Source organism: Hetaerina americana, unplaced genomic scaffold (assembly GCF_022747635.1).
Source record: "Hetaerina americana unplaced genomic scaffold, ioHetAmer1.1.p SCAF_6, whole genome shotgun sequence".
NCBI classification, from domain to species: domain Eukaryota; kingdom Metazoa; phylum Arthropoda; class Insecta; order Odonata; family Calopterygidae; genus Hetaerina; species Hetaerina americana.
In genome coordinates this window covers 54,863,098-54,889,781 of record NW_027287205.1, presented here as the reverse complement: position 1 = coordinate 54,889,781, position 26,684 = coordinate 54,863,098, and the positions used below count along the sequence as shown (strand labels likewise).

Here is a 26,684-nt window from a genome sequence, read left to right as displayed (position 1 = left end):
AGACATTATGCACCAGGACATTAATAAATAGAATATTCTCTATCCATGAGGGTTAAGGGCAACAATGTGAGCACACAAGGGCTGTCTTCTAAATTAAAAAGACACTAAAGCATATGCAGAGTGATTAAAGGAAGTCCTTCTTGGAAGGCTTTCTTGTAGAGCAATGCCCACAAAGCTCCTATAGATCTTACCCAGATTATTTAAGGTTAGTAACTATCAACAGTGACTTCCAATAATACACTCACAGCATCAGTTTTAAAAATTGTAACAATGATGACTTGAGTTCTGTGCCACCATAACTATAATGAAAATATTCCCACATTGGCTATGGTTACACATAGAAAATGGAATGATGATTAATATAGTATTGGTTTTGGTTGACTAAAATAGCTACACATTAAAATTATAAGAGACCAAAATCACTATGGTTTTCATTCCCTGATGTGAATTCACATGCAGAGGTATAAATGTGAATGAACTTGTTGATCAAAGATTTAGCAGGCTTAATTCAACAACAAACAAACACCACTCTCTTATATTATAGTCAATACGTAGTAATACACAGTAAGGTTTAATTTTCAATCACCCACACACACATTATTACAGTCCACTAAGTACAACTTATGGCAATTTTAAAAAGGGCTTTTAATTATCCATATCCCAAAAAAATTCAGCACTTTTCAACCATCAAAATAATCAACTGTCTATAAGGTAACTAGAGTAAAAAAAAGGCGACTTCACATGTAACCCATGAGCAATTGAAATGATTCTATGGAATTTAATTTATCACACACAACATTTAATATAAAATGGTGCAAATCAACACTGGATGATTTTTTAACAGGTCTACATTTTAACCTAAATTTAATGTTTTCCTGCATTATGGCAAACACACCTACATGGCTGTCAGGACTCATTAAGACATTACAATAATTGAATCGATATATTAATAATTAAACAAATAAACAATGGCTCCCTTTAGTTACCAATATACACGGGTTCCCTTTAGTTCAAATATTAACATCAGGTAGTAGAGTAGAATTTGGAAGAACTTTTTTGCATAGAGTAGTATAATTATTTCAGTAACTGAGCACCATGTTCCAGCAGTATCATGCATTAACTTAAGGTTTTAGTTTGTTTTTCAATTTCAATTCAAACACTTGAATTTTAAAGAAGAGCAGCTAGTATGCTAACAATTATCCACCAAGAACAGGAGTAAGTACATATTAACAACGAAAAATATCAAAAGATATCACTGCAGCCCCATACAATCACTACCCTGCACATTAAGCAAGCATGATATTTGAGACACACATGTTTCCTCACATAAAATCAACAGCCAGATAATTAGTATAACCCAGGTTTGGTAGTCTTATAAATAAAATGACACAATATTTGACAGGGGAATTTTTTTAGGTATTCCCTAATCTACAATTTACTACACAAACTAAAACTTTAGCAATGCATCAAAATTAGGAGTAGCCTGGACTGGTACACCTATTGCAACGTTAGCAATATAATCAAATTAAACCCTTTCAGCTGGGCTATGTATTTAACTGAGAAGGCCTTACTTATGGTAATTAATTTTCACATGTATAACGAAATGAAATGAAATCATTGCTAATAGTGTGATATGCATGCTTTTAAGCCTCATTCTTCGATGTTGACCAATTCAATTTCACATTATTAATATCCACACTTCGTCTTCAGATGCCTATAATGCTTTATGCAACTGTTATCACACACAAGATAAAAGAAACGATGTAGGTGCAGATGGCTTTTATGAATTGTTTTTTCAAGGATTATTTCTCAAAAATTTGGTTAAAAACAGGTTGAAGTTTTCTTTTTTGTAGATGAGAAAAAAGTAAGATAGACACCATACAAAAATGTAAGATTGCAATATGGATGAACGTATAGGGATGATAAACTCGATGGTTTCAGGCTTCACTTTGTGGAAATCCATTCTAATAAATCAAAAGAGAGATGGTACTTTTTTCCACACTTTATTTTACAAGTCGACCGGTTTCGTCGCATAGGCGACATCATCAGGTCAGACCTGATGATGTCGCCTATGCAACGAAACCGGTCGACTTGTAAAATAAAGTGTGGAAAAAAGTACCATCTCTCTTTTGATTTATTAGTATAGGGATGAGCTGAACTCAAAATGGATACAATACGACATATACCTGGAAAACAAATAATTATATTCCAGAGCAAGTTCGAAATAAATTCATAACTATCCAAAAGCACTAGAAGTATCAGCTGAAAGGCCATGGTTTTGCAAATGAAATCAAGGGTAACTACATCCTCTGTGTAAGACTTCTGTGTCATTTATTACCATTTTGACAGGAGCAAACTGATCTTTCAGCTAAAATTCATTTCATTCTACAAATGATAGGGGTGCTTAATTATGGTAAAATGAATTTTGCATCCCATCTACAAATTAAACATGTTAAGTAAGTGTAGGAACTAGCTGTTGCTGATAATTTGCTGTTGTTCTTGTTTGTTTTTGCATCGCCAACAATTTGCCTTTTTGGCACTTGTGGTTCCAGACACTCCAGAAGAATTTTGATTCAAGTCTCACTATGACCTTAGAGGAAAGCTTGAGAATGGCTTCATAGATATGTGTCTTTATACTCTCCTTCGATGGGTGATTATATCATCAACACTCCGATGCTCCAATTCCATCAGTTTCATTTACTATCGCTCCTTCAAGTATCCAGTATCAATGCCAATTAATATTGACCTCTATTTACCCAATCCATTGACCAAGCAAAAAAAAGGCACTGTCAACTGGCCAACAGACAGCATAATGACATGATAGCATAAACAAAAAATTGTAAGTTGACAGATGTTAACATTCTCTTTCTACTCATATCTAATATATTTTCATATTGGCTATTGACTAACAAAAAGTTTTTATGGGTTAAATGGAAAATTAAGTCAATGCCTCTCTATTATATTCTGAAAACTTTGCAACACAATTATGTTTCATAGGTTTGCCGGTTAATCAGTGATTTTAAATCCAGTTTTATTTAACAAGAAGTAATGGCCTTTCGTCCTCTAGTATGCTCCAAACTAATGTAATCTAAGGGAGGCATAATCAGTTCATTACAGCATCCTATTAAAGAGATGATTCAATGTCATTACTGGCTTCACAGAAAACTATTTTTTAAATTTAGAATCAACTGATATCTTTTTCCTCATCAATCTAAGAACATCATTTCTGAGTGCACTGCCTTTTTCTATGCATCTTATTTCTGTACAACTTCTCCAGGAATTTTATTGATTTACTTTGCCCTTTCCAAACCTTTTATTTCGATGTTTTCAAAGCAGTTTAATTGGCCATTAATCTTAAATATCCTTTTCTACGATCACATTATTATTACTTATCACATATTTATTGCCTTTTCTTGTTCAATGCATAAGTGAACGTACTCAAAAAAATATGGTATGTAAAAGAGGCACTCACAGAAATCACATTTTTTTAAGAAGCACAGAACAAAAAAGAAATACATGAGGGGACATATTCCATAAAGCCACCCATAACACACAGGCAAGGGCAATATATTAATACAAACAAAGGTAAGAAGCACACAAATCCAGAGGAAAAGTCATAAGAGAATATTCAGGCTCTCTCCCACCTACCTGGTTCAACTCATACAAAAATAAAAAGTTAAGTAAAAATATTCCTATCTCAATTCAAACTGCTACTGCTTGCTCATCTTCCAGATTAGAGTAAAGCTGTCATATAGTTGAAACCAAGCCTCATTAGAAACTAGCAGACCAACAGACCAGTAAGCATCAATAGAACACACTTGCCTTCAGCAGATATTGTTGCTCTTATTGGCGTCTACTTCCCATAGCCAACATTGCCTGTGGCACCTGACCCTACAGCAGCACCCTGTGTGGCATAGTCATAGCTTCCTGATGTCGCACCTGCTGCAGCACCTCCTGCTGCTCCAAAAGAACCAGAACCTTGCCAGAAGCCACTGCCCCCAGAAGATGCCTGATTTCCATATGGATAGCCCTGAATTCGTATGAGGTTGGGCACATTTCACTTCACCATATAATTACAAGCTGCCAAAAAATTCCATAATCCTATATGCATTTTCTCTGCCAAAACCGAACAGCACTAAGAGGTCTAAATTCAAAGCAATAAGGATCTGTTGATACATGTAACTAAAAAATGTAATTACTATTTCAAATTTTGTTGTTATTCAAGCATTAATAATTAAAACATACAAATTAGCTGATAAAACTGAAGGGTAACCAAAAACAAAATTTACAGAGAAGTCTAGTAATTATATAAATGACAGGGATCTCTAATTATTCTTTTTTTCACCAAGAGGTTCACATAATATCAACAACTGTATAATTTTGCACTTTTAGAGTTATGAACTACATTATCCATAAAAATCATTTTATACTCACAATTCTACTTAATTATATTATTCTAAAAATGAAACTAGATCAAATTATTGAATCCTTCACTTACTTTATTTTGTGCCATGTTGGAATCATACTGATTACTAAGAGGCAGAGTTATAAGTAAAACTAACTTTAATCAAAAATTATATTTAATTATAGATGTACAGTAAAACCCCTAAATAGCACTTTTATAGGGACCCCAGAAAGAAGAGTAAAATGTGGGAAATGGAGAATTTTTCACTTTTACATGCTTAATTACTGAAGTCATTATCTATAGTATTATTCTCATCATGAACAACTTCAACCAGAATTTCTTTATCACAATCAACATGAAATTCAGCCTTCCTAAAGCAATTATAAATTGCAGAAATCTTCGCTTGCTTTTAAACCCATGTAGCCCTTAAGCAAAAGCCTCTAAACCCCTTAAGTATCCCATACATTCAATTTCATTGCCTTTATATTCCTAATACAATCTTCCAGACATAAGAATTTCTATATTATCATTCTTCGTTACTGCACTATAAATGGGTGTATCATACCTATATCCAGTGATTGGAGCTCACTGGTATAATTTAAAGGAAAATATTGTAAAAGTGCATTTCTCCAATGTATTTTGATCATTGAGCTAAACACCGATCAATAAGGAGCAGAATTTTCCTGTTCCGAGGTCATTCAAGCTTTGGAAATTGCTGTATATCTTGCGGGCAACATTTTTACATATTTGACCTCCGACACACCTATGAATAACCAAACCCTAGTGGCTGAAGCTTCTCACTTCCATCTGAATTTGCAATTAATGAAACAGTAACTCTGTGTTTGCTAATCACACCTCTACGGCATTCTTCCCCTCTGAAGCAAAGTATTTTTTAATGGTAGCACATAAAAAACTAACCCTGACTCGTCTGAAACTTGAAGAAAATAAAATTATTTTGGATTCAGTATACTTTTATGCAATAAAGCAAGTTGTAATACTTTTTAATATGCAGAAGCTGATCACTATGAATGCTGCATTGAGGTAGCAGAAATGATTTCAGTTGTCAGACACCAGTTATTACATTTTTTGTGCTCCATCATGTTTAGGTCAGTCACATTTATTCTTCCTATTGCCAACTTATGTGCAATATGAAGGTATGGTGAAAAGTTCTCGGACCGACAATGAAAGACTGCGATTTTCAGTTTAAAAATTTTTCACAGTATCTCCCTTGACTTCAACACACTTAGTCCAGCGCTTCCCCAACATCAGTATTCCTTCCCATATGTGAGAGTATGGAAGGCTATGAAAATATCCACCTAAGGCCCTCAACTTCTTCATTGGACATGAAGAGCTTCCCAGTCACAAATTTCTTCATGTTTGGGGAACAGATGGAAGTCTGAGGGTGCCAAATCAGGAGAATAGGGGAGATGGCCGAGCAAATTGTGCCCCAAATCCCATAGTTTTCCCATCACCAATGCACCTTTGTGAGCAGATGATTTTTTTCCCCTTCAAGCCAAGCCTCTTCTTGCAAATTTTGGCATCCAGCTGGTCAAGAAGGTTGGAGTAATATTTGCCTGTGATTGCTCAGCCTTTTCAAGATAATCAATTAAAAGGATCCTTTTCACGTCCCAAAACAAACTGGCCATCATCTTTCCGGCAGATGCGATTGAATTTGCTTTGGTGCTGAACCACCAGCTTCCACCCACCGCTTTGACTGCTGTTTCATTTCTGGTATGTAGTGGTGGATTCATGTCTCATCCATGGTGACAAATGACTGCACAATATCAGCCGGTTCCCTCTTGAATCTAACATTGCTACAAAAATCATTTGAGCATTTATTTTTGATCAGCATTCCACAAATGCAGCACCCACCTTTCACAGAGCTTTCCCATCCCTAATTCTTTGTGCAAGATGTTTCGCACCCTTTCTTCTGATATCCCCACGGCCTTAGCTATCTCACTCACTTCACTTGCCTATTGTTCAACATGAAATTGTGCACTTTTACCATGGTTTCCAGTTTGGTTGTGGTTTTTAACCATCCTTCATATGGGTCATCTTCGAGGGAAGTGCGACTATGTTTAAATTTGGCTGCCCACTTTTTAACAGTTTACACTGAAGAAGCAGAGTCTCTGTACACTTTAGTCAACTTTGGATGAATATCCTTAGGGATACCATCAAAAATACAAAATTTTAAGACCGCACAATATTAAGTTTTCTCATTATAACGAAAAACACCAAAGATGTCTAACAATATGTGTAAACAAACTACTTCAAAGAACAAGTTGATACTTGTCTTATGAACTAATGACACATGCATCCAGATAGGAATTATAAATTTTCACTGATTGGAACCATCTCTGTGTAAGGCTGAGAAATTTTTGCCTTATCCTCGTAAGTAGTTTCCCTCGGGTGTTCTTACAATTCATACTGCTCACTGATCAGAATACAATCTCTGTGTTAGGCTGAGAAATTTTCACCTTACCCTCATTAATATAGTTTCCCTCGGGTGTTCTTAGAATGCATTACGTAGCTAACTCATAGTGGAAAATGTATTCATTTCATAGCATAAATCTTTTCCTGTTGTAGACTGTGATAACAAGTTTAAGCAGTTGAAATTTCCATCACCAGTGGCACTCACGCTACTAGCACATACATACAAAATTTAGACAAAAGAGTTTTTTTTCATAAAGACTAATGTACATGAGTAACTTCTTTCAAATGTGAATTTTTTTAATCCAACATATATTGATGCAAATAGAGCAAAAACTGAAAATGATATTGTGTAAATTTAGTAATTCCGCATGTATTCTTAAAATAGGAAATTGTATGGGGTTTGACTATTTCATTTTATATCACCTGAAAATTATTTGTTCCATGATGATTCTGTTCTCTACAATCTAAATTAAAATCAATTCATTATTGCTGAAGCATAATCATTTACCAGAATTTAAAGGGTAAACAAAATTAAGATATTTTTGAGCATTTTCCTAAGATAAACAAATTCTAACGCAAATGGAAATCTACTATATTATTTTATAGACATAAAAATCTAAACCCTAACAAAATTATTTCTATATAATTTGCTAAAACAATTTTTCAAAAATTTATATTCAAGAATGTTTATAATAAATATTTTGGAAAATAATTAAATAGCCACTGTGCCCACTCGTTCACCATCAAATTCCTTTTCATCGATTAAGCTCTTTACTCTGTTTTAAATGCAGGCAACATATAAAACATTCATTTTGTGAAAGCTTCGAGCTTCAACATTAAAAATTTTTTTTCAGTTAGTGTCATTAAAAAAATTTGCACCTAAGGCAGTGGTCAATGTGGCAGATTTGAAGAACGTGAGATACGACAACGGTGTGACCACAATGAAAACAGTGACAAAAATGAGGAACATAACTATCTTTCAACCCGAGGTTGAAGAGGCAGCCATACGAACATACTTGTATATAGACATCTAGATTGCCACCTCTTTAAAATTTTATGATGATAATTTCTATACAGCAATTTAAAAGTTGAAGACGAAATATTGATTCACAAGTTAAGAAATTTGCATTCCTACAATAAAAATTGAACTTTCAATACAGTTTGATTAGATGGAAAGTAAATTGAATGTTCACCATATACAACCAGAAATTTTCTCTCCTCTTTGTCTTCAATGACTTGGCTCATTTATTCTGGTTCTAATGTGACCAGAGTGGCAGTTTGACAACAGTCACAATTAGATCATACATTGTAAATGAAGAGCAAGTAAATGATAGAAATATAATTTTTTAAATCAATTATGAATGCATATGCCAAGTCCAATGACGTTCAAGAATGTTGTCATAATAAAAGTCTAACTAGAGGACAAAATATTCTTAAAGGATATTGTTAAGGTTTTATCTTCTTCTCAACAATAAAATAACCAAATAAACAAAAAACAAAAACTGAGTAAAAGAACAACAACACAGGGCCTTATGACAGTATCCCTAGCTGGCACTTATTCATATAGGAAATATATTTTTCATATTATTTTTAACATAATAAATCATAAAATTAGAGCAACAAAATACCTTTCATAACACACATTTCACAACTACAATTAGTCATTAGAGAGGCTGGAAATGTGTTAAGTATGATCATTTTCAAAGTAAATTGAGGCAAGGTAGCTTTATATCTACTTCATGACAGCTTCAATCTAATCAGCTTGATGAACTTAAATAAACGAAGCTTATAAGAGATCATTGATTTTCACCAGATTTCATTAAGGGGGAAGATAAATTACTGTAAAAATGAGTAAACAGCGGCTTGAAATCTTAGCATGCATCACATTTGTAAACTTGTTACAATTCGAGACCATTTCATAATTCCATTATCCTTAGTATGTAATGTAAGCACAATTGAAGTATGAATATAAAACTGCAAACTTGACAAAAAAATTTAATACAGCAAACTGGTGTCATCATATGATGAAACTGGATTGCCATTTTAAAATCTTTGCTAAGCCTTAAAGTTTTTAATTCATTTTTCATGATGATATTTCACTAAGTTGATCTTTACAGCACACATTTTAACAAGCCTTATTAATTGTACAAGCGGTAAATACCAGTCCTATTTGGTTTGAAAAATGAAATTACAAAGTGTATAATCCAGTGTGCCTGTAATCTACGGGTAATCCAAATATTGAAAAACCAGCGAAAACAAATGTCTCTAGAGAGCTTTCTCATAAAGAGGAATTTAGTATTTATCATAAATAATTAACAATTTATTTTGATTTTCTTTGCTTTTACAAAGCGAGTTCGCATTCCCAGTTGCTTCATTCAACGATAGAAGAAAAGGAGAATGTCATTCATGACCCTAAACATCATATAATTTTCTTTGAGTAAAACTTTTGCATAATATTTTTTTTTCGGCATGGAATGCATTATCGTATTTTACATTAATTTATATGCAAAAGTTTGTTCAACTTAACAAGCGTTTTGCTTCAAGAATAATAATGCACAACAGATTACGCTCATATTATGAGGTTCCACTGAATATCATTTTAGAATTTTTTGGACCCTTTCTCATCATACCAAACCTGACAAGTCAATAGTTACAGCATCATTTTATGGAGAACATGAGAACAGTAATCCCAAAATATTTTTGCATAATATATATGTACATGGGTTGGTGAAATTAGAACACAAAAGTTTATAAACTGAATGCAGTAATGAAGATTTTGTACATACTTTGGTAATGCTAGAAGGAATGAATATATTTAGTCATAGTTCCTCACTGACAGCAAATTCATAGTTTATACATTGAAAATTTTTCATATAAATAAATAGTTCATTTATGATCACTGAAAGTAGATAAATGTTCATTTCCCATTGATTTCCAGCCACTTAGGATAGTTTGTTAAAATCTATTCAAACAATTCAGCAATTTCAGAGTGTAAAAATCATTCGCATGGACTGGGATTCGAACCCAGATCCCTCAATGTCCGGTTGAGTGCTGTAGTCAGTTAAGCAATCGAGGCGCCCTCTTAAACTTTGAAATTTAGGGGCCTTTCCACAGTTTCTTTGGAAGCTATTCGAACAATATGATACCAATATTTTAATATGCTATGGATTTAATAAAATATTAACAGATTATGAATGCTTCACAGTAATAGCCCATTGCCCATTTTATCATTTTGAATCCTACAGCAGTAATGCAAATAAAGCACTATTATAAGAACTTAGGTCCTGTTCCATGTCAATAAATAATTATTGCCAACTGTTAACTCATTTTATTATACTTCAATGGACCTATCCGCATAACTTGCTTTCACTGATTTTGATAACTTCTGCTTATCATTTACCTAAATGCTTTTGATTCATTTCTTAAACCCCCTACCATGCAGTTGCGCCATCACTTGCATGATTTCTTTGAAACCAAACATTCATGGATCTACACATTCCCCAGGAATACATGCAAGAGGCTTCACTAGGTATAAATATTTTGATACCATTAAAAATAAGTTGAAATAAAAATTGATCAGGTTTATACAATAAATAAATGCTTTTCATACGGTAAGAATTAAAAGCAACAGCTTGATGACCATGCATTATCCAAAATCACATTAGGCAATAAATAGAGGCTTAGAATTGAAGTATAAAAGACCTTTTCCACACACTGCACCACCAATAAACTATTTTGTCCATCCACTACCAAATGTTATATAACTAGAATACACTGGACGATTCTTATCTACCTCACACTTTGACTGTCATGAATTCAACACTACTGGAATGCATTATCGAAATGCAAAATGAAAGATATAAATTAATTTCATTTGCTGATTGATGGTTACTATATTAACATTTTTGAACTTACTTCACCTCCTGTAAACAATTTCACATTCAAAAAGCACCTGACTATCCAATGACTGAACACCATTAATTGAAACTCAAACAGGTTCTTGCTCTAATATTAACATGCAATTCATATTTATTATACACATCTAGCATATTTTTACTGATTATTTCGAATGTTCTGAACTTTTAATTACTATTACTTCATTTAACAATATTATTTCAAGTAAAACAATATTTGACTAGACTATTATTCCAACAATAAAACACGGTGTATAGCTTAAGCGGATGTTGGGTGCATGATCAAGGGCTGATCAATTCTATTTAATAATATCAATTCAATGGAGTCACAAAATATATGTAACTTAAAGCAACATGATTATATTCTCACCAGTTTTTAGTCATCTGATTTTTTAATAATGATAATAGGATAACTCACTTGGTTCCAAGACTGTGACCCATTTCCATAGCCCTGATAATATTGTTGGTTCCAATCGGTGCCTGCACCACCATAACCACTCTCAGCACCACTGTATGATCCTGCTGCTCCAGCAGGAGTTGAAGAAGCATAACCACCAGCAGAAGCATAGCCACCAGACTGACCACCCTGTGATCCATATGCCCCTTGTTGGTTGGCTGAACTATCATAACTTCCTTGAGAGAAGCCCCCTTGTCCATCAGCACTATACACTGAATCACTGCTTCCATAATGTCCACCTGACCCATAGCTATCCTGTGAGTAACCCGACTGGCTTCCATATCCTGATTCTGAAGGAGTACTATAGCCTGTAAGAATATTAAACAAGTCAGGAACAAGAGCTAAATAAACAACATGCTTAATTATAAAATAAATTGCCAATTTTCAACAACATCAAAGAAGCATTCATATATTTTTTTTATCCAGTGACAGCAAGTGCTTGTTGGAAAAGTGATTATGAGATACCACATAGCCTACTTGATCAATGGATCAAGTGCCTGTGCCCGTAAGAGTTTTAGAAAACAAGCAAAAGCCTCACATTTACTGTTTATGATTGGAACAGTAGTGAAGAACTGTGTAAGTACGTTGGTAATGCAAGATTAAAACCAGCTTTAGATTATATCTGAAAGCAATGTCACACAAATTCGAATTATGCAATGTTAATTTTGGAAAGTAAAATGCCAAAGAATATTCCTGATTTAAGAGACTTTTCTGCATTCCGTACATGTCTCAGACTGTTCAGATACGAGTGGTGGGTGGTGAGTTAAAATTACCAGTGGTAGGAAGGAGTAAGGCATACGTGTTCATTGTTACCCGTGCCTTTTTCAATGTATGCGTGGAGGAAATGGTTAAAGAGGCATGGGGAAAACTGGAGATAGGAATGAAAATCAGAGGGGAATTCATAAAATCCGTTAGGTTTGCTGATGACCAAGCTCTAATTTCTAGTCAGCCAAGGGGTTGCAAGTATTGCTCAGTAATTGAAAATTCAGGGCGACAGATACAGAATTAGTATGTAAACCAAACTTAGGTTAGGTGATTTTGAGAAAAATAAGGTTATAGCAAAATAAAATATTGATAGAGACGTTCATAAACTACGGCAGATAGAACAGTTTACCTCGGAAGTATTTCGGACCAAAATCGTCAACATGATCATATAGACAAGATGAAAGATTAGATAAGATAGTCTAGATTGCAGGCTTTTGAAATGTGGGTGAGGAGAAGGATGGAAAAGGTGAGTGGACAGAAGTAAAATCAAGGGATGAAGCACTAGGTACGGCTTCTACATGCTTCACTTATAAAGACTTATCAAAACTCATTTTACCAATATGGTAATTTAAAATGTTTAGCAATAAATACTGTAACTGCAGTGCTGCCTAGCACTAACTGGTAATAGAAATGAAAGAGGGAAAAAATATCTAAGCTTTCGATATTTTTTAAATCTCAAAATTAGTTTTGTACATTAAAGCAATACGGAAATGATGAAAAATAAAAACCTAAGTTAGCCATTTCCGATATCTCCTATTCAATTAATTTATATTAATTGATTATGCTAAAATTATGATGGCCAGTTGGCCAATTGGTACATCAAAACGATCCTTCAGAAATTGATGCTTTAAGGCCAAGGTTCACTTAAGTTCATGCTCAGATATAAGTTTATCACTGAACACTTCGAACACTCTTAAGAGATGTGCAAGTCTGAGGTAACAGAAACAAAATACAAGATTTACCAAACATGTGTATCAATAACCATTGGCCAAAGAGTACAAAGGGCCCAAGTTGAGTAATAACAATTGTTAGGTACAAATGGCTTAGACTTTGGCAAAATAATGGCCTATAGCTTTAAACTGCAACTGGATGCTATCATAGATATGATACAGTAATATGCCCTCATATAATTTTCAAAATGAAATTTGGTCAGACTAACAATTGGGGAATGATTCTTCCTAAATAAGAATAGGAATTATTTATGAACTCTATCAATTATGTTGTTAAAATATATAACCACAAACAATGGTAATCTTACTTAGTTCAGGTAAGGATTAGGAAAGTAAGATGAATTTCCTTGCTCAATGACTTCTAATCTAATGACAACTCTGGCTGAAAATGTTTTCATGCTATTTACTCTTTAAGTTACCTGGAAGAAATAGGGCACAGAAAAATAGTTTTTATATTGCATGCATAATAGGAAACAAAATTCTCCACAGAGAGATTTAATTTGCAGATTACTACTATGTGAAGACTTACCTTTCCAGCCCTGCTGACCTCCCCAGCCATAACCAGATCCTCCATAGTTTCCTCCAGTGTTGTTTCCACCTCCACTCCAGTTACCACCCCAACCTCCCTGAAATGATCATACTCAATTAATAATTTAAAAAGAACTACAGCAGAATTTTGCATTGAAATAAATCAATTGGGTGAATGAGACAGGCTTTTATGTATTAAACATGAAGTTGAATAATCTTAAGGTATTTTTCAAGGTATGTGAGCTCCTGTTAATTTAAATTCAAAGGCAGTTAAATATTTGAGTATTTTATTTACTTACATTAGAACTGTAAATAGCACTTAGGGATTTTTTTCTGGTTTTTCAGGGGCATACAGATATTAACTCTTTTGGCATACTTAAATATATAGGATACATACATAAACAAAAATGGGCAATATCAGTTACCATCACAGCACTTGTTTTGAAGAATTAAAAAATTGTAATTTGGAACTGTCACTGCTCTTTCCAAACTGAATTTTATATACTCTAATATACAGGGGTTACTGGGGTTAAATACCCTGTATTTGGGTTAAATATGAAAATGAACACTTCAGGTATTATTAATTACCTTAAAATATGCAGGTTTAAAAAAAGCATTCGTGGTCATAAATATATGCGGAAGATATCTAAATCATCAGGACAACTAAATCTTTATGCAATTTGGCATTTTATTTAATAACATTAGTTGTTTTAATAAATACAATATTTTTTGGACTTGTTTAAAAGTTAAAAATGAGAAAATTGGATTGAAAAACAACTACATATGCGCAACTTAAAATTTTTACAGCACTAGGTCAGCCTTTATTTCCACATCTGAATTAATACTGATGGAATCCACAAATGTTGAAAATTTCAATTAATTAATTTTTTTATCTATTTTTGGTACAAACTGAGGAAATGAATTTGATCAACTATCAAAATTAAATAAATATCCCTGGAGTTATTACATTAAATCAAATTTAACAACTCCCCCATATTATGATACAAATATAATCTTTACTTTAGTACTGAGTATGTTATGAGCAGTCATCTAATTACATTCAGTAAACGTTAAGGTGTGAATTCAGTAATTTAAAAGTACGCACCTTTCCTCCAGAAGGCTGACCCCTTCCTCCAGCACCCCCACCACTTCTATTTCGATCATAACCACTCCCACCACGGTAGTTGCCACCAGCACCCCCACCACCTCCACCCCAACCCCCTCTCCAGCCACCACCTCCTGCATTACCACCCCTGCCCCGATATGAGCCACCACCACCCCCAGGACCACCTGCTTGGTATGGAGTACGGCTGAAAAAAGAAATTGTCAATAATTCAGAGCAATACATGTATATGTCACTTCGACAGGATTCCTTTGAAGGGATCATGAAAAATGAACTTAAATAAAAAAATAAATATTATCAGGGTTGCAAGCAAACGGTTTGTTCGATGTATTTCCATCAAAATATACTATTTAAGTAAATGACATTCTTCCATTTCACCTCATGTTGATAACTTTAGGGATGCAAGACAAAGGAAACTTAATTATTGACCTATGAAGTATTTTGAATATGGTTGCTGCAAAAAATGTTGAAAATAGAAAGTATAGATTTGTAAACATAGCTCTTAGCAGTAGTAAATATTACAAGAATTCAATAATAATCATTTCTTTCATTTTATTAATTAAATTGAAAATTGAGTTTGAGATAGCCAAGTCTGTTACTTGCACTTGTATCTATAATTTTAATTGGTGAAATAATTGAGGCAGTCCAAACAACTCTTTTTATCATGATTCTATCACTTAAATGGCCATCACACTATGGTCATACATGATTGCAGCCACCTCAACCCTAGCACGGTCACGAGGGAGAGAAAACACCCAGGGTGGGTCGAAATCTGTCGCCAAACGAAAACTGCTTACGTTTGCGACTCAGGAGCTTACCATAATTCACATCAATCAATGTGAAACTATTTCTACATTAAAAAAATATAAAAATGAGCCCCCATAGGCCTGTCATAATTATTATGGGTGTGAGATACGAATTTTTGAAAACTGTCACCCCACGTTTCCAGCATAGGGTGAAAAAATAGCATTATATTCTAGGGCTAATGAAGAGATTACTGTCTGGATCACGATTCTCCTGGCACCTATTCCACAATCTATCTAGCATGGGTAACCATACCAGGACCAATTATCATTGCTCTCACTGCCACAGCTTAAGGGTCATCGGAAGAGAATATAAATTTTCTCCACCACCTTAAGGATGGTCTATGGAGAGGGAAATATATTCAGTAAAATCTCATCATTTTGACCCTGCTTATTTTTAAATATGAAATAATTTGAAGGTAATAGTAGTTCCTGACCAAAAGCACGACTTTGACTGGGCGTTTGAATTCGCACGTACGAGGGTCATCCGGAAAGTAGTACCCGTTCGTGAAATAAAGACACAAAAGTAAATATTAACAAACATAAAAAATTTTATTTGAAAGAGGATACTTTAAACTACTTCTCAACATAATCTCCAAGCAAATTAAGGCATTTGTCATAACGTGTGACAAGTTTCTGTATTCCTGCTGCATAGTCCTTCGCCGCCAGCTCATTGAGATACGCGAGGGACCCATCTTGCACAAATTTTTGCATAATGCAGATGGTGTTTAACAATTTCATGAACAATTGTTCAAGAAACATTGGGAAAATGCTCACAGATGTCATCAATTGTGACGCGCCGATCGTTCCTCACGAATTCGTCAACTGAGCTCACCAGTTGGTCTGTAATGACAGACGGTCTCCCCGAACGCTCATCGTCGTGTGTGTTCCCCCTCCCCATGTTGAAGTTGCGACACCACCGCCGAACAGACGACTCGTCCATTACATTGTCTCCATACACCTCCTTTAATTGGCGATGAATATCACATGGGCGAACGTTTCTTGCATTGAGGAATTTAATCACTGCCCTCACTTCACAACTGGCGGCGTTCTCAATTTTTTTAAACATTGTAAACAATCACAGAAACAACACAGGCAATGCTAGCGTCACGCAACTTGGCTCAGAGAAGGCAGACAAGCCACTGAAGCTATCTGACCTCGTCCAGCGGCTACTCGCGTCGTCAGCACTTCATGCGGCACGAACGGGTACTACTTTCCGGATGACCCTCGTATTTTGGTACAAATAAATTTCTAATCACGGAAAATCAATCATGCCCATTTTACCTACCCTGATGATACTTAAGGAGGGCCTTTTGGGGTGAAATCTCTTCCGTCCTCTCCAACTCCTACCTTAATTTTATCAACTTCTATCAAATGCAAAAGCAATATGCCACTTGATACTTAATAATTTATATTCGTCTGCAGGTTTAGTCACAAATTCAAAAACTAAATGCTCCAATTCTCACACAAAATCTATACTTTCATCTAAAAAATAGAAACACACGAACGGATTTTGCACACTACAATGTATCTCATGCAAATCCTATCTTTGATAGGGACATTTCATAATGAAAGTCTTGGAATAGTACTTTTAAGAGCCTTCTTGGTAACAGGAGACATCCATTTTATAGGTGAAAAATCAAATTTTCGTAAGAATTTATTGTTTCTCATAATTAGCATAGAATTAAGTTAGCCTTCATCTGATGAGACTTAAATTTCATTTCTTCCAAATACATACTTCCTTGCTACGATATGAAGTTATTGAAAATTATCATCTAGATGTTTCAATTGGCCTGCATAGGAAGCAATAAAATTATTGCTTTAGCACCTAGTAAATAAAATTTAATTATTAATTGTGATTTATGAAAAATAATGATTCTCTTAAGAATATAACTATGTCAATATAAACACTTACTTGTCTCTCCAGTTGCTTCCTCTTGGTGTCCAACTGCCCCCTCTGGCTCTATAGTCCCCTACAAAGAGAACAAGGAACAATATTATTAATGTTACTGGTAACTGCAACATTTTCTAAAAATTAAAGTTACAATGAATGTTTTGGTTGAAAACAAAATTTAAAAAAATGTAAACATAACATTAACATAACCATAACTAAACCTCCAAAACTCCAATTCAATTGTAAACTTAACAAAAGAAATAATTTATAACATATTGTCATTTTTATCCTCTTCATCACCTGCTTTGTGTGATAAAATCCTGAAATGATATCATAATTGGTGCTATAAAAAAATCACAGAGCATCCGAAAGATACAAATTAAATTATGATGACCAATTGATCTATGATTTCAATCATGATATTCATGGTTTTACTTCAAAAGTATACTTAAAGTCAAAAATCACCATAATTAAGAGGATCTTCCTATCCATTAACATTTTCCTTGAGAGAATTTGGCAATACAATGATTGTTCAATTAGAATTCACACCTTTCTCCCTCAACTTTTAGGTGGAGTCATCTGAAAATGACTATGTATTTTTATAGTTGTTAGAATTTAAAAAAATTTACCCAGCTCAAACTCTCCCTACTTTTACCCCTATTTGACCATGAACGTAGAAATTACAAAATATAATTAAACTAATAATAACACTGGGAAACTTATCCCCACAAAGGAGATCTTAATGCACATATATAATATGAATTACTTTCAGGGATAAAAATTCTGAGTTTCAAGCCCAAGATTTTCATTTTCATTTGCTTTAGCTATTTACCATTTTCCAAGTGGATATAAAAATACAAAACCCATGTGTTGGCAATAATTCTATTCCAGACTGCAAAAATGACAATATCGTTACTATACATACATACTGGGTCCGTACAAAAGGTAATGGGACTGGTTTGCTGTAACCTCAACGGAGGGGTGGATGGAGGTCCGACCGGTCAGCTCAGTAGAGGGGTCCCCCACCACTCAGGCAAACTTCAGTTCAGTTGCCTCCGAGAATGAGTTGAGACGAGGTGGAGGCACACTATTGTAACAGAAGATCTGGCGATAAGGAGTGTGCGCGAAGCTGGTGCCGAATGTCTTGAGCAAGGAACGAAAACTGTCGTGGGTGGAAATTTCGCAACCAATTTTGGACTGCATCCAGAAAGATGAAAATTTTCTCAACAACGTAATTACCTCTAAGCTCAAAAGGAGCTCAAAGGATATTGGTTCGACTCCATCGAGGCTGTTCAAGCGGCGACGACAAAGGCTCAACAGTACTCCAGAAATCGACTTCTAGCGGGCTTTTGATGAGTGGCAGATGCGCCGGACTAAGTGTATCCATGCAGGGGGAATGTATTTTGAGGAATATTAAGTAATTGTAATGATAACTGCAATAAATTTTGATTTTTGGACCAAGTTCCGATACCTTTTGTACAAACCCTGTACTTGAGAGTATGATAATTATATTGCAAATTGTATGGGACATGACGATGATTCTGGCCATTTCCATAGGAAAAACTCAGTAACCAATTTGAATTCCAGATGAACAAAAATGGGAAATGCTTACTTCCAAGATATTCAGAATTTTACATTTTCTGATGAAGATGTGGCAAATAAATTTTTACCATAAATTACCATTAAGAATATATTATAATTAACAAAAGTTAAAGGTAAATTCTATGCATTTATCAACAACGAAGAGTTATAAGATTATCAGTTATTAATAATGACAATCCAAAATCAGTGATTTCATGAAACAACATTTCCGGAAAATTTAAGATTAAATTAGAAAAATATATTTATAACTAATTATCAATGTATGTGAAACTTACAAATTGGGAAGTTCAATGTACATCAGGAAATTTATCATAATTTTTCAAAATTAGAATAAACATCAATATTTATAGATACTGCACAAGGAAATATTAACAATCACATCTAGAGACTTAGAGGAAGTAATCCAAGTAACAGAGAAATTAGTACCTCGTCCACCACGGCTTCCTGGGGTGCCCAAAGGTTGATGAGGTCCACCTCTCATTGAGTCTCTCCCACCACGATGGTCGCGACCACCACCTCTCATTCCACCGGCACCACCACCACCACCGCGGAAACGCTTCTGAGGAGGGCCTTGGGGGGCATAACCAGCCTCCCTTGCCTCCTGATTGTACTGAGTCACCAGTTGCCTGGCCTCCTGCTCACCAAGCTCTACGTAAAGGACCTCATCAAAGCTTTCTCCAACTTCTGGGACCTTGAAGTTGGCTGCAGATTACCACGGCATCAATCAAAGTAAAAGAAAGAAATGGGAACATTGAAACAAGCAAACATTTATGGGCAGTGAGCCCATTAATGGAAGATGAACTTGTTTGTCAATAGGAGAGCCCAGTATGTGCTTTGGATGGATGAAGACTCCCACACTAATAGATTCCTATAGTTTTATTCTTGAAATAATTGTGCATGTAAGTATATGGTAATTCCAAAGTAGGCAACAAAAATTTGATTAGATGCAGATTGTTGAACTGAAGCAGTAATTTGAAAAGCAATGGCAAAGCATTCCCTAAAAATTTCACAAATTACAGATTTTTGCCTGAAATAATGGCCAAAATATATAAGAAACGAGGGAAATCAAAACTGGGCTGCACCAAACCAAGGGCTCAATGAATAATGGGCTCAACAGCTCCATTAAGAGGGTCAATGAAAAATTGAAATATCTTAAGTATTTTTACATTTGACAGAGGGATATCAGTGAGATGCATTAAATGTCACATATTTTGATGAATAAGGCTGGGCCAAATACTAATTGATGAAGAAGGATCATCAATTATTTACATAAGCAGATTTTAGCTGAAGTCTAAATAACACGCTATTTAAGTTTGTTGAGAGAACGAGGGTTGGAATGAGGGTATAAGGGATATAACAAACCTCAAAAGGTGCTGTCCATACAGGTTAAACAAAACATGAAGCACATAAAAAATGAAAAATATAAATAACACAAAAAGCCCACTTATACTGTGGTTTACCGATGACATTTTGAGCACAAAAATATGAGCTTTACCAATCAATTCATAGAACTAATATACTTTTGTATTCCATAAACTTTAATTGACATTTCCTGACAAGCTTTATCAACACTTATTAACACTCATGTAGTCAGTAAGATTCATGAAGAGTAAGCTTCAAGCTTCCTTAGATACAAGTTCAAAAATTATATAAGAAAATGCTCCATTATAAATGCATCGGAATCTCATCCATGTCAAAACAGATAATGATAAAGGGAGAGAAATGACTCAAGTGGAGAGCATTTGCACCACATCATCAAGCATGGGCAGAGGAAAAATTGGTTGATATAAAGAGGCAAGGATGGTATATATTGAGCATGCAGGTATCCCTCCACACCAGGGCAGAGTAACGCACCTTTCATTTCAAAAACGGCTTTCTCTGGGACGTCCTTGCCTTCCACCTTCTCCTGCTTGGCTTGGCGTTTCTTGAACTCCTCATCGGTGGGTACTATTACAACCGCGCGCCGTATGAAGCCCTCGAAACCCTTCATTTTCCGCCTTTGTGCCGACGGGTACACATTGGTCTGTATTGATTCCGCCACAGGGGCAGGTAAAGATGAAGACAGGCTGTTGTTTTGGTTTTTCTTTTTTTAATATTTCTTATACCAACCCCAATCAGCTGTTAGTACAGTAAGTCACATGAGCCTGTCATGAACCCAAGCCCTCTTGTCCTCCTCTTTTTTTCTCCACTCCATCCCGGCCCGAATCCGGGGGAGAGAGACATCTAAAACTAGGACCCATCTCATCTAGAGTGGGTCTCTGTAATAGATAGACTAAGAAATTCTTTTTTAGTACATTTTCCCCGCAGTTCTCCCCTTATATTACTACATTATAACTAAACTCACCTTTAATGAGCATCAAATTATATTCTAATTAAAACTATTAGTCATGATGATGTACAGTCTACATTTCTTGAAGAGGTTTTACCCTCTTTAAGTTCATCAAGAATGATGGCAATGTTACTATCTTCCTGAAAAATAAAAATTCTCTAATATTCTACTTCTGTATTTTCATTAGAAGCAGAAAAGTAATTCCCAAGCACACAAGGGATAGTCCTATAACACAATCAGCCACTGATAGCACATCATTTTCCATTTCCTTAGGAGATGTGCAACTTAAGCAACTGTTTAAAAATTAACTTACATGTTTATTTTTAAAGACTAAATTCTAACCTCTCGCATTTCTCACTTCTAGTGAGAGTCAAGGTATCGGGCTTAATCTTAAGGAGGGAATTTAGCATTAATTTTTCATTAGTACTATTTCCTATCTAGTACACATACCTTAGTGACAGCTTGCACACAGGGAGCAGCATACCCAAGAATAAGAAATAAAAATTCATACCTGTTCAGTGTGTCATATGGTCCATCTGAAAATTGGTTGACAAACCCAGTGGGATGTGATGGAAAATTTCCAATGGGGAAGGGAAGTGGGAGGATGTACGGGATTACTTACCAAAGTAAGGTCCTACAAGCCAATTGTGCATGGCAGATAAGGATCTCTTTGCTATTTACCTTACCTGCCCTTGGAATTAATATTTCAATAGTCTCAGAGGAATGTCCAAGTAACCACGGAATGATCAGCCCACTGTTTACTAACTGAAGTGTTTTAGAGAATAACCATGACCAATCCTATATAGGTGAGGTAGTCTTGACCTTACCACTACTGGCCTTCCTGACTGAAGTATTATCAGTGTTTTTAATTGAAACCGTTCTAATGTGCATTGCAAAATATCCATCACTGAAGAAAATCTGAATGATGCCGTTGGCAATTATGTCTGTCAACTTCCATTTTAACTTTCCCAAGGCCTACATGACTAACTGGAACAAGGCATAGTTACAAACTCTAAATTTATCAAAAGTAACAGGGTATAAAAGAGATCTGTTATTCACATAAATGACTGCACTTCACTTAACAGAGACCAATAAATCGGCAAGTTTTCAAATGTTTTGCTGCATATCATCTCATAATGCTCCTCTCTTGACTTTAAAACCATAATGATAATAAAACTAAACAGTTAAATAGCAATAAAAACTTCATACATTTACAGTCCAATCAGGACTACAATCATCCCAGTATTCATTGCAACATTTTTCAGTCACATTTCCATTGCATTCGTCATGGGTACCATAGTTACCATCTTGGGGAACTATATTTTTTCCTGAAAATAAATACAAGACATCTACTCCTAATTTCAGGCAGAAAAGTGGCCAACCATAGTAGCATATTATGTTATACTTTCAAAACTACATCCATGTAAATAAGCGAAATGTCCAACCTGAAAAAAAGTTTCTCTGCCACACTTCTGACACACTAGTCAGTTAGGCCTACATCAAAATTGTTTCATTCCACACTATACATGATAGCATTGGAACACTAGTAAATGTACATAAACATGTAATGAGTTTAAGCCAAGATCTTAAATAGAAGAAATACATTTCCAGAAAAGAAATAATTATATGGATTATATATCTCGAGCGAAGCAGATGATCATGTCACTTCCAGCTCCCTCAAGCTCAATACTCTACCTGAAAAAACATTACAAGTCAAAGGCCAATGGACTGCATCTCAGCAAAATTAATCCAAATGAAATCCACTTCTTTTTCCTTGGAACAACTTTCTAAAGGCAGCACCAAATAAAGTTTGTTTAAAACAATTTAAATACTGCAACAGTAGTCACAATATAACCTATGGAACCATGTGCCTAATAACTTCTTTCAGCCAAAATCAGATAAGTAACATATGATACGTAGTGATACAAGCATTAAGTAAAGATATTTTTCATTGTGCTTGTGTCTGAACTTTTAAACTGCATTTCATTTTCATATATTTACCAGCATGTGAATTTTCTCTTATACTTGAAAAACTCAATTAAAAGAAAATGGCTCCTCCTCCAAAATAAAACTCATCAATAAAATACACCCATTAACATTACAGTCAAAAATGATTTATAATGCATCAATGTCGTTCATCATAGATTGTATTACTATATTTTTTGCAGTATTTTTAAATATGCAGTTAAGATGCTAAAATCCTTGCCAAGAGAACACAGGATATATTCATGACTATTCTACAGCTAGCAAAATATAAATGCAAAAATACTTGATGCAAGCAATGCTGATCAATGAATGATACCCTGTTTTTTTATAGAAACATATTTAAGTCCTGAGTTACTAAGCACATTTCAGTCTTGAGTAAAAATTTCATCGTCAGGCAACTTCACAAAAAAGGGTGGAGGTTATAAAAGAACTAAGCCTAAGAGGGTTGCCTTTGACCCTCAGCAACTTGAGTGAATCAGAAGCCTTTATGTCCTCACTCCCAGTAAATATAAAAAATGTCTTACTTTTCTCCGAAGAACTTATTTCTCCTTTCCAATATTTCTCCTTACAGATTTCATAAAGATCATAACAAGAGGAAACAGATAATGCTCACGTATTTTTATGATGACAGACACTAAAATTTTTATTTAGTGCTGTGACCTCCATGAGTTAATTTCTTTAAAGAAATTACTTTTCTACTTTCCAAGGGCAACCAACAAATTGAAGTGCCATCTCATTCTGGCAGAAATACACTGGTTTATATTTTTTGTACAAACACATCATATTTGTGGGTACATCAGCAAATAACTATTGCATTTCATTTTATATCTTATAGTATTTTAGGTCTACAATGAAGTCTGTACGCTCACAGGAAAACCCTTTAAAACATTTTTTGAGCGGCATTGTAACAAATCTAGGGCATTTCACAAATAAGGGTAGCGAAAACAGTAAAAAATAATTGATACCAATAAAATTGAAAAGATAATTGTTATCAATGATGATTCAAAAGATAATCTCAATTAGGTACTTCTGTAGACGATTACTGCCTGAGGGATGAATGTAAACTGTGATGAAGGACAAAGGTGCATCTATATTAGGCTTTTACACATCTATGCATAACATGGTCTTATCTTTAAAAAAGATGGGCCAAAGACAGCATTTGCATACTCATTGAGAACAACTGCAGATGAATGACATTTTGAATTTTTTACACAATTTTCTGACGTGATTCACTGTTACAGGATGTCATTACTTTCAGTCATCTTGGCTATGTATCAAGCTTATATTGCTAGAGTCTTTCCATAAAACACATACGGTGATGTCCCCATGATCTTAAAGATAAAACAGGGCCATGTTTTAGTACTACCTTTTTAGGAAATTAATGCATTTTTTCAATCATTACAGTACAATTATTCATTAAGATGAATTACTTTGAACATTCACAGCACCACTCTAGCCTTCACTTTAAATATAAAGACGTATTATGCTTAAGGTATACATTAGAATGTGTTCTACCCGCTGTTAACAGCAGGAAATAATTCTGATACACACAATAAATTAATAGCAGCTATGCTTTAGTAAAACTTTTGGGAGTTCTCATCATAAGGTATTTACACATCTGATCCAATAAAAATCTACAAACCAATTGGTGCTTTCCTTTTATCTATTACAAATTCAAAAGAAAAGATAAGAAGCACAGAATTTCACTCCGAAATACATAATGTACTAACTACCTGTAAAAGACAAAGAACCAAAATTATGTCTTCATGGAGATTATGACAAAAGACCCTGCCAATGGCCTGATTTAATTGATACTACATATCTTTCTTCTATTTATCTCCTTGGCCTAACTATTATTAATGGTCATTATCATTAATCATTTCTTTGTGTGTTACAATTATCATTAAAACAAGAGCACATAGGGAAATAATTGCCAAAAATGGTGAAATTCTAATCCAATCTCTGAAAAAATAGCTAATGGCAGGAAACCCAATTGAACCATTACAATTTCTTCAAATTACATAACCTTTGAAAGATTTGGGCTAAAACTCTTCTCACCTTCATTAAATGCTAGAGTACAGTACACCCGCTGAATTTCTCCAGTAAACTTTGAACAAGACAGTACAATGTTTGACAGGGGCACTTGAAAAATGTCAGTATTACTCACTTATTTACATGACTTTAGAATGTTAGAGCATTTTTTGGCATATTATGAAAGCTCACATTTAAGTCGATTACTTTTTTGCCCTATCAAGACAAAATTATAACATTCAAGAATAAATCACTACAAGAAAGTGTTTCAGATGAGAGTTTTAGCCTGATTTCCAGACAATTAACTATATTTCTACAGTGTGAATATAAACAAACTTCAAAGTAAAGAAATAATGAAATATCTGAATTATAAGTAATTTGTTAGCAACTGTTAACATGCAATATGAAAGTAAGAAAAAAATACTTGGATACAAACTCCATCATCTTATAACTTAAACATCAATACCGTCGTCAGGAAATTTAACAATTATATTCACCAAACCCTTTAAACTTTTTAGTTTACAATTAAGAGGCTGTGGTAAGTCCACTTTTGCTCAGTTTACTCGGTCACATTCTCAATATCTGCTCCTTCCTTCTTAAAAACACATTACACAGTGAAACTTCATTTAAGTTCCTGGCGTAAATGCATAAAAATATTGATAAATTGATTGCTTCAAAAATTTTATCATATTTAACTTTGCAATCCAGCATATATGGGCACAGGGAAAAAAATCTCAGATTTCATGGAATAAAAATAAAGATAAAATTTGAAGAATATGAATTTCTCTTTTTCTCAGACTGCCAAACTACCCAAAGGGATTCTCTTTCATTTAAGAAATATTAATATTTTTTCTGAATGTATGCCACTTTTTTTTAAATCACCACTTGCTCTGATTGATGCCCCATGACTCTTGTCCTTACGGTAAACTCATTTAAGTATCAATTTGACAGGATTACAGAATTTCCCATGATCAAGCTTCTAGGACACACACCTTCGTATGCAATGTCATTTCTCATTAATTTAATCTCCTACACTTTTTGTATATTTACTCAATTGCAGAAAACTAAGTCTAAATCTAAGATATGAACCACCAGAAGAGAGAGAGTGTTTTATTTAGACATGGCTAACTACTAGTCCAGAGAAAACTGTTCTTTCTTAAGGATCATATGCTTATTCACCCAAGACAAAGTTCATACTTTCCCCTCATTTAAGATCAGAAGAGACATTTACCAAACATTATTTCCTCACTCTTTGTACTAACACATTTATCACACTAAACTCTTAAAATGTTGATATTTAACACATCTACTGAGTTTAGCAAAATACAATAAGGCCTATTTTAGAAAGATAAGACACAATCGACAATTTGAGAGAAAAAAATTCACTTCACATTTAAGCAGATTTGAGGGTGATCTGAAAACTTTCCGACCTTTCAAGAAATTGGCAGCACTCTTCCACTTAAG

The 26,684-nt window shown here is 34.4% G+C and overlaps 1 protein-coding gene across 1 annotated transcript in view; it reads right to left on the bottom strand.

Moving 5' to 3' along the window:
* The window catches only part of LOC139695439 (heterogeneous nuclear ribonucleoprotein U-like protein 1), a 57,343-nt gene that overhangs the window by 5,179 nt on the left and 25,480 nt on the right, over window positions 1-26,684 (bottom strand). The window contains exons 11-17 of the mRNA XM_071594225.1: window positions 20,729-20,897; window positions 19,301-19,576; window positions 17,294-17,351; window positions 14,558-14,762; window positions 13,454-13,550; window positions 11,171-11,517; window positions 3,823-4,030 (exon numbers count right to left, since the gene is read on the bottom strand). Of these exons, the coding sequence (XP_071450326.1) occupies window positions 3,854-4,030; window positions 11,171-11,517; window positions 13,454-13,550; window positions 14,558-14,762; window positions 17,294-17,351; window positions 19,301-19,576; window positions 20,729-20,897 (1,329 nt within the window). The 3' untranslated portion in view covers window positions 3,823-3,853. The remainder of the gene's footprint in view (window positions 1-3,822; window positions 4,031-11,170; window positions 11,518-13,453; window positions 13,551-14,557; window positions 14,763-17,293; window positions 17,352-19,300; window positions 19,577-20,728; window positions 20,898-26,684) is intronic.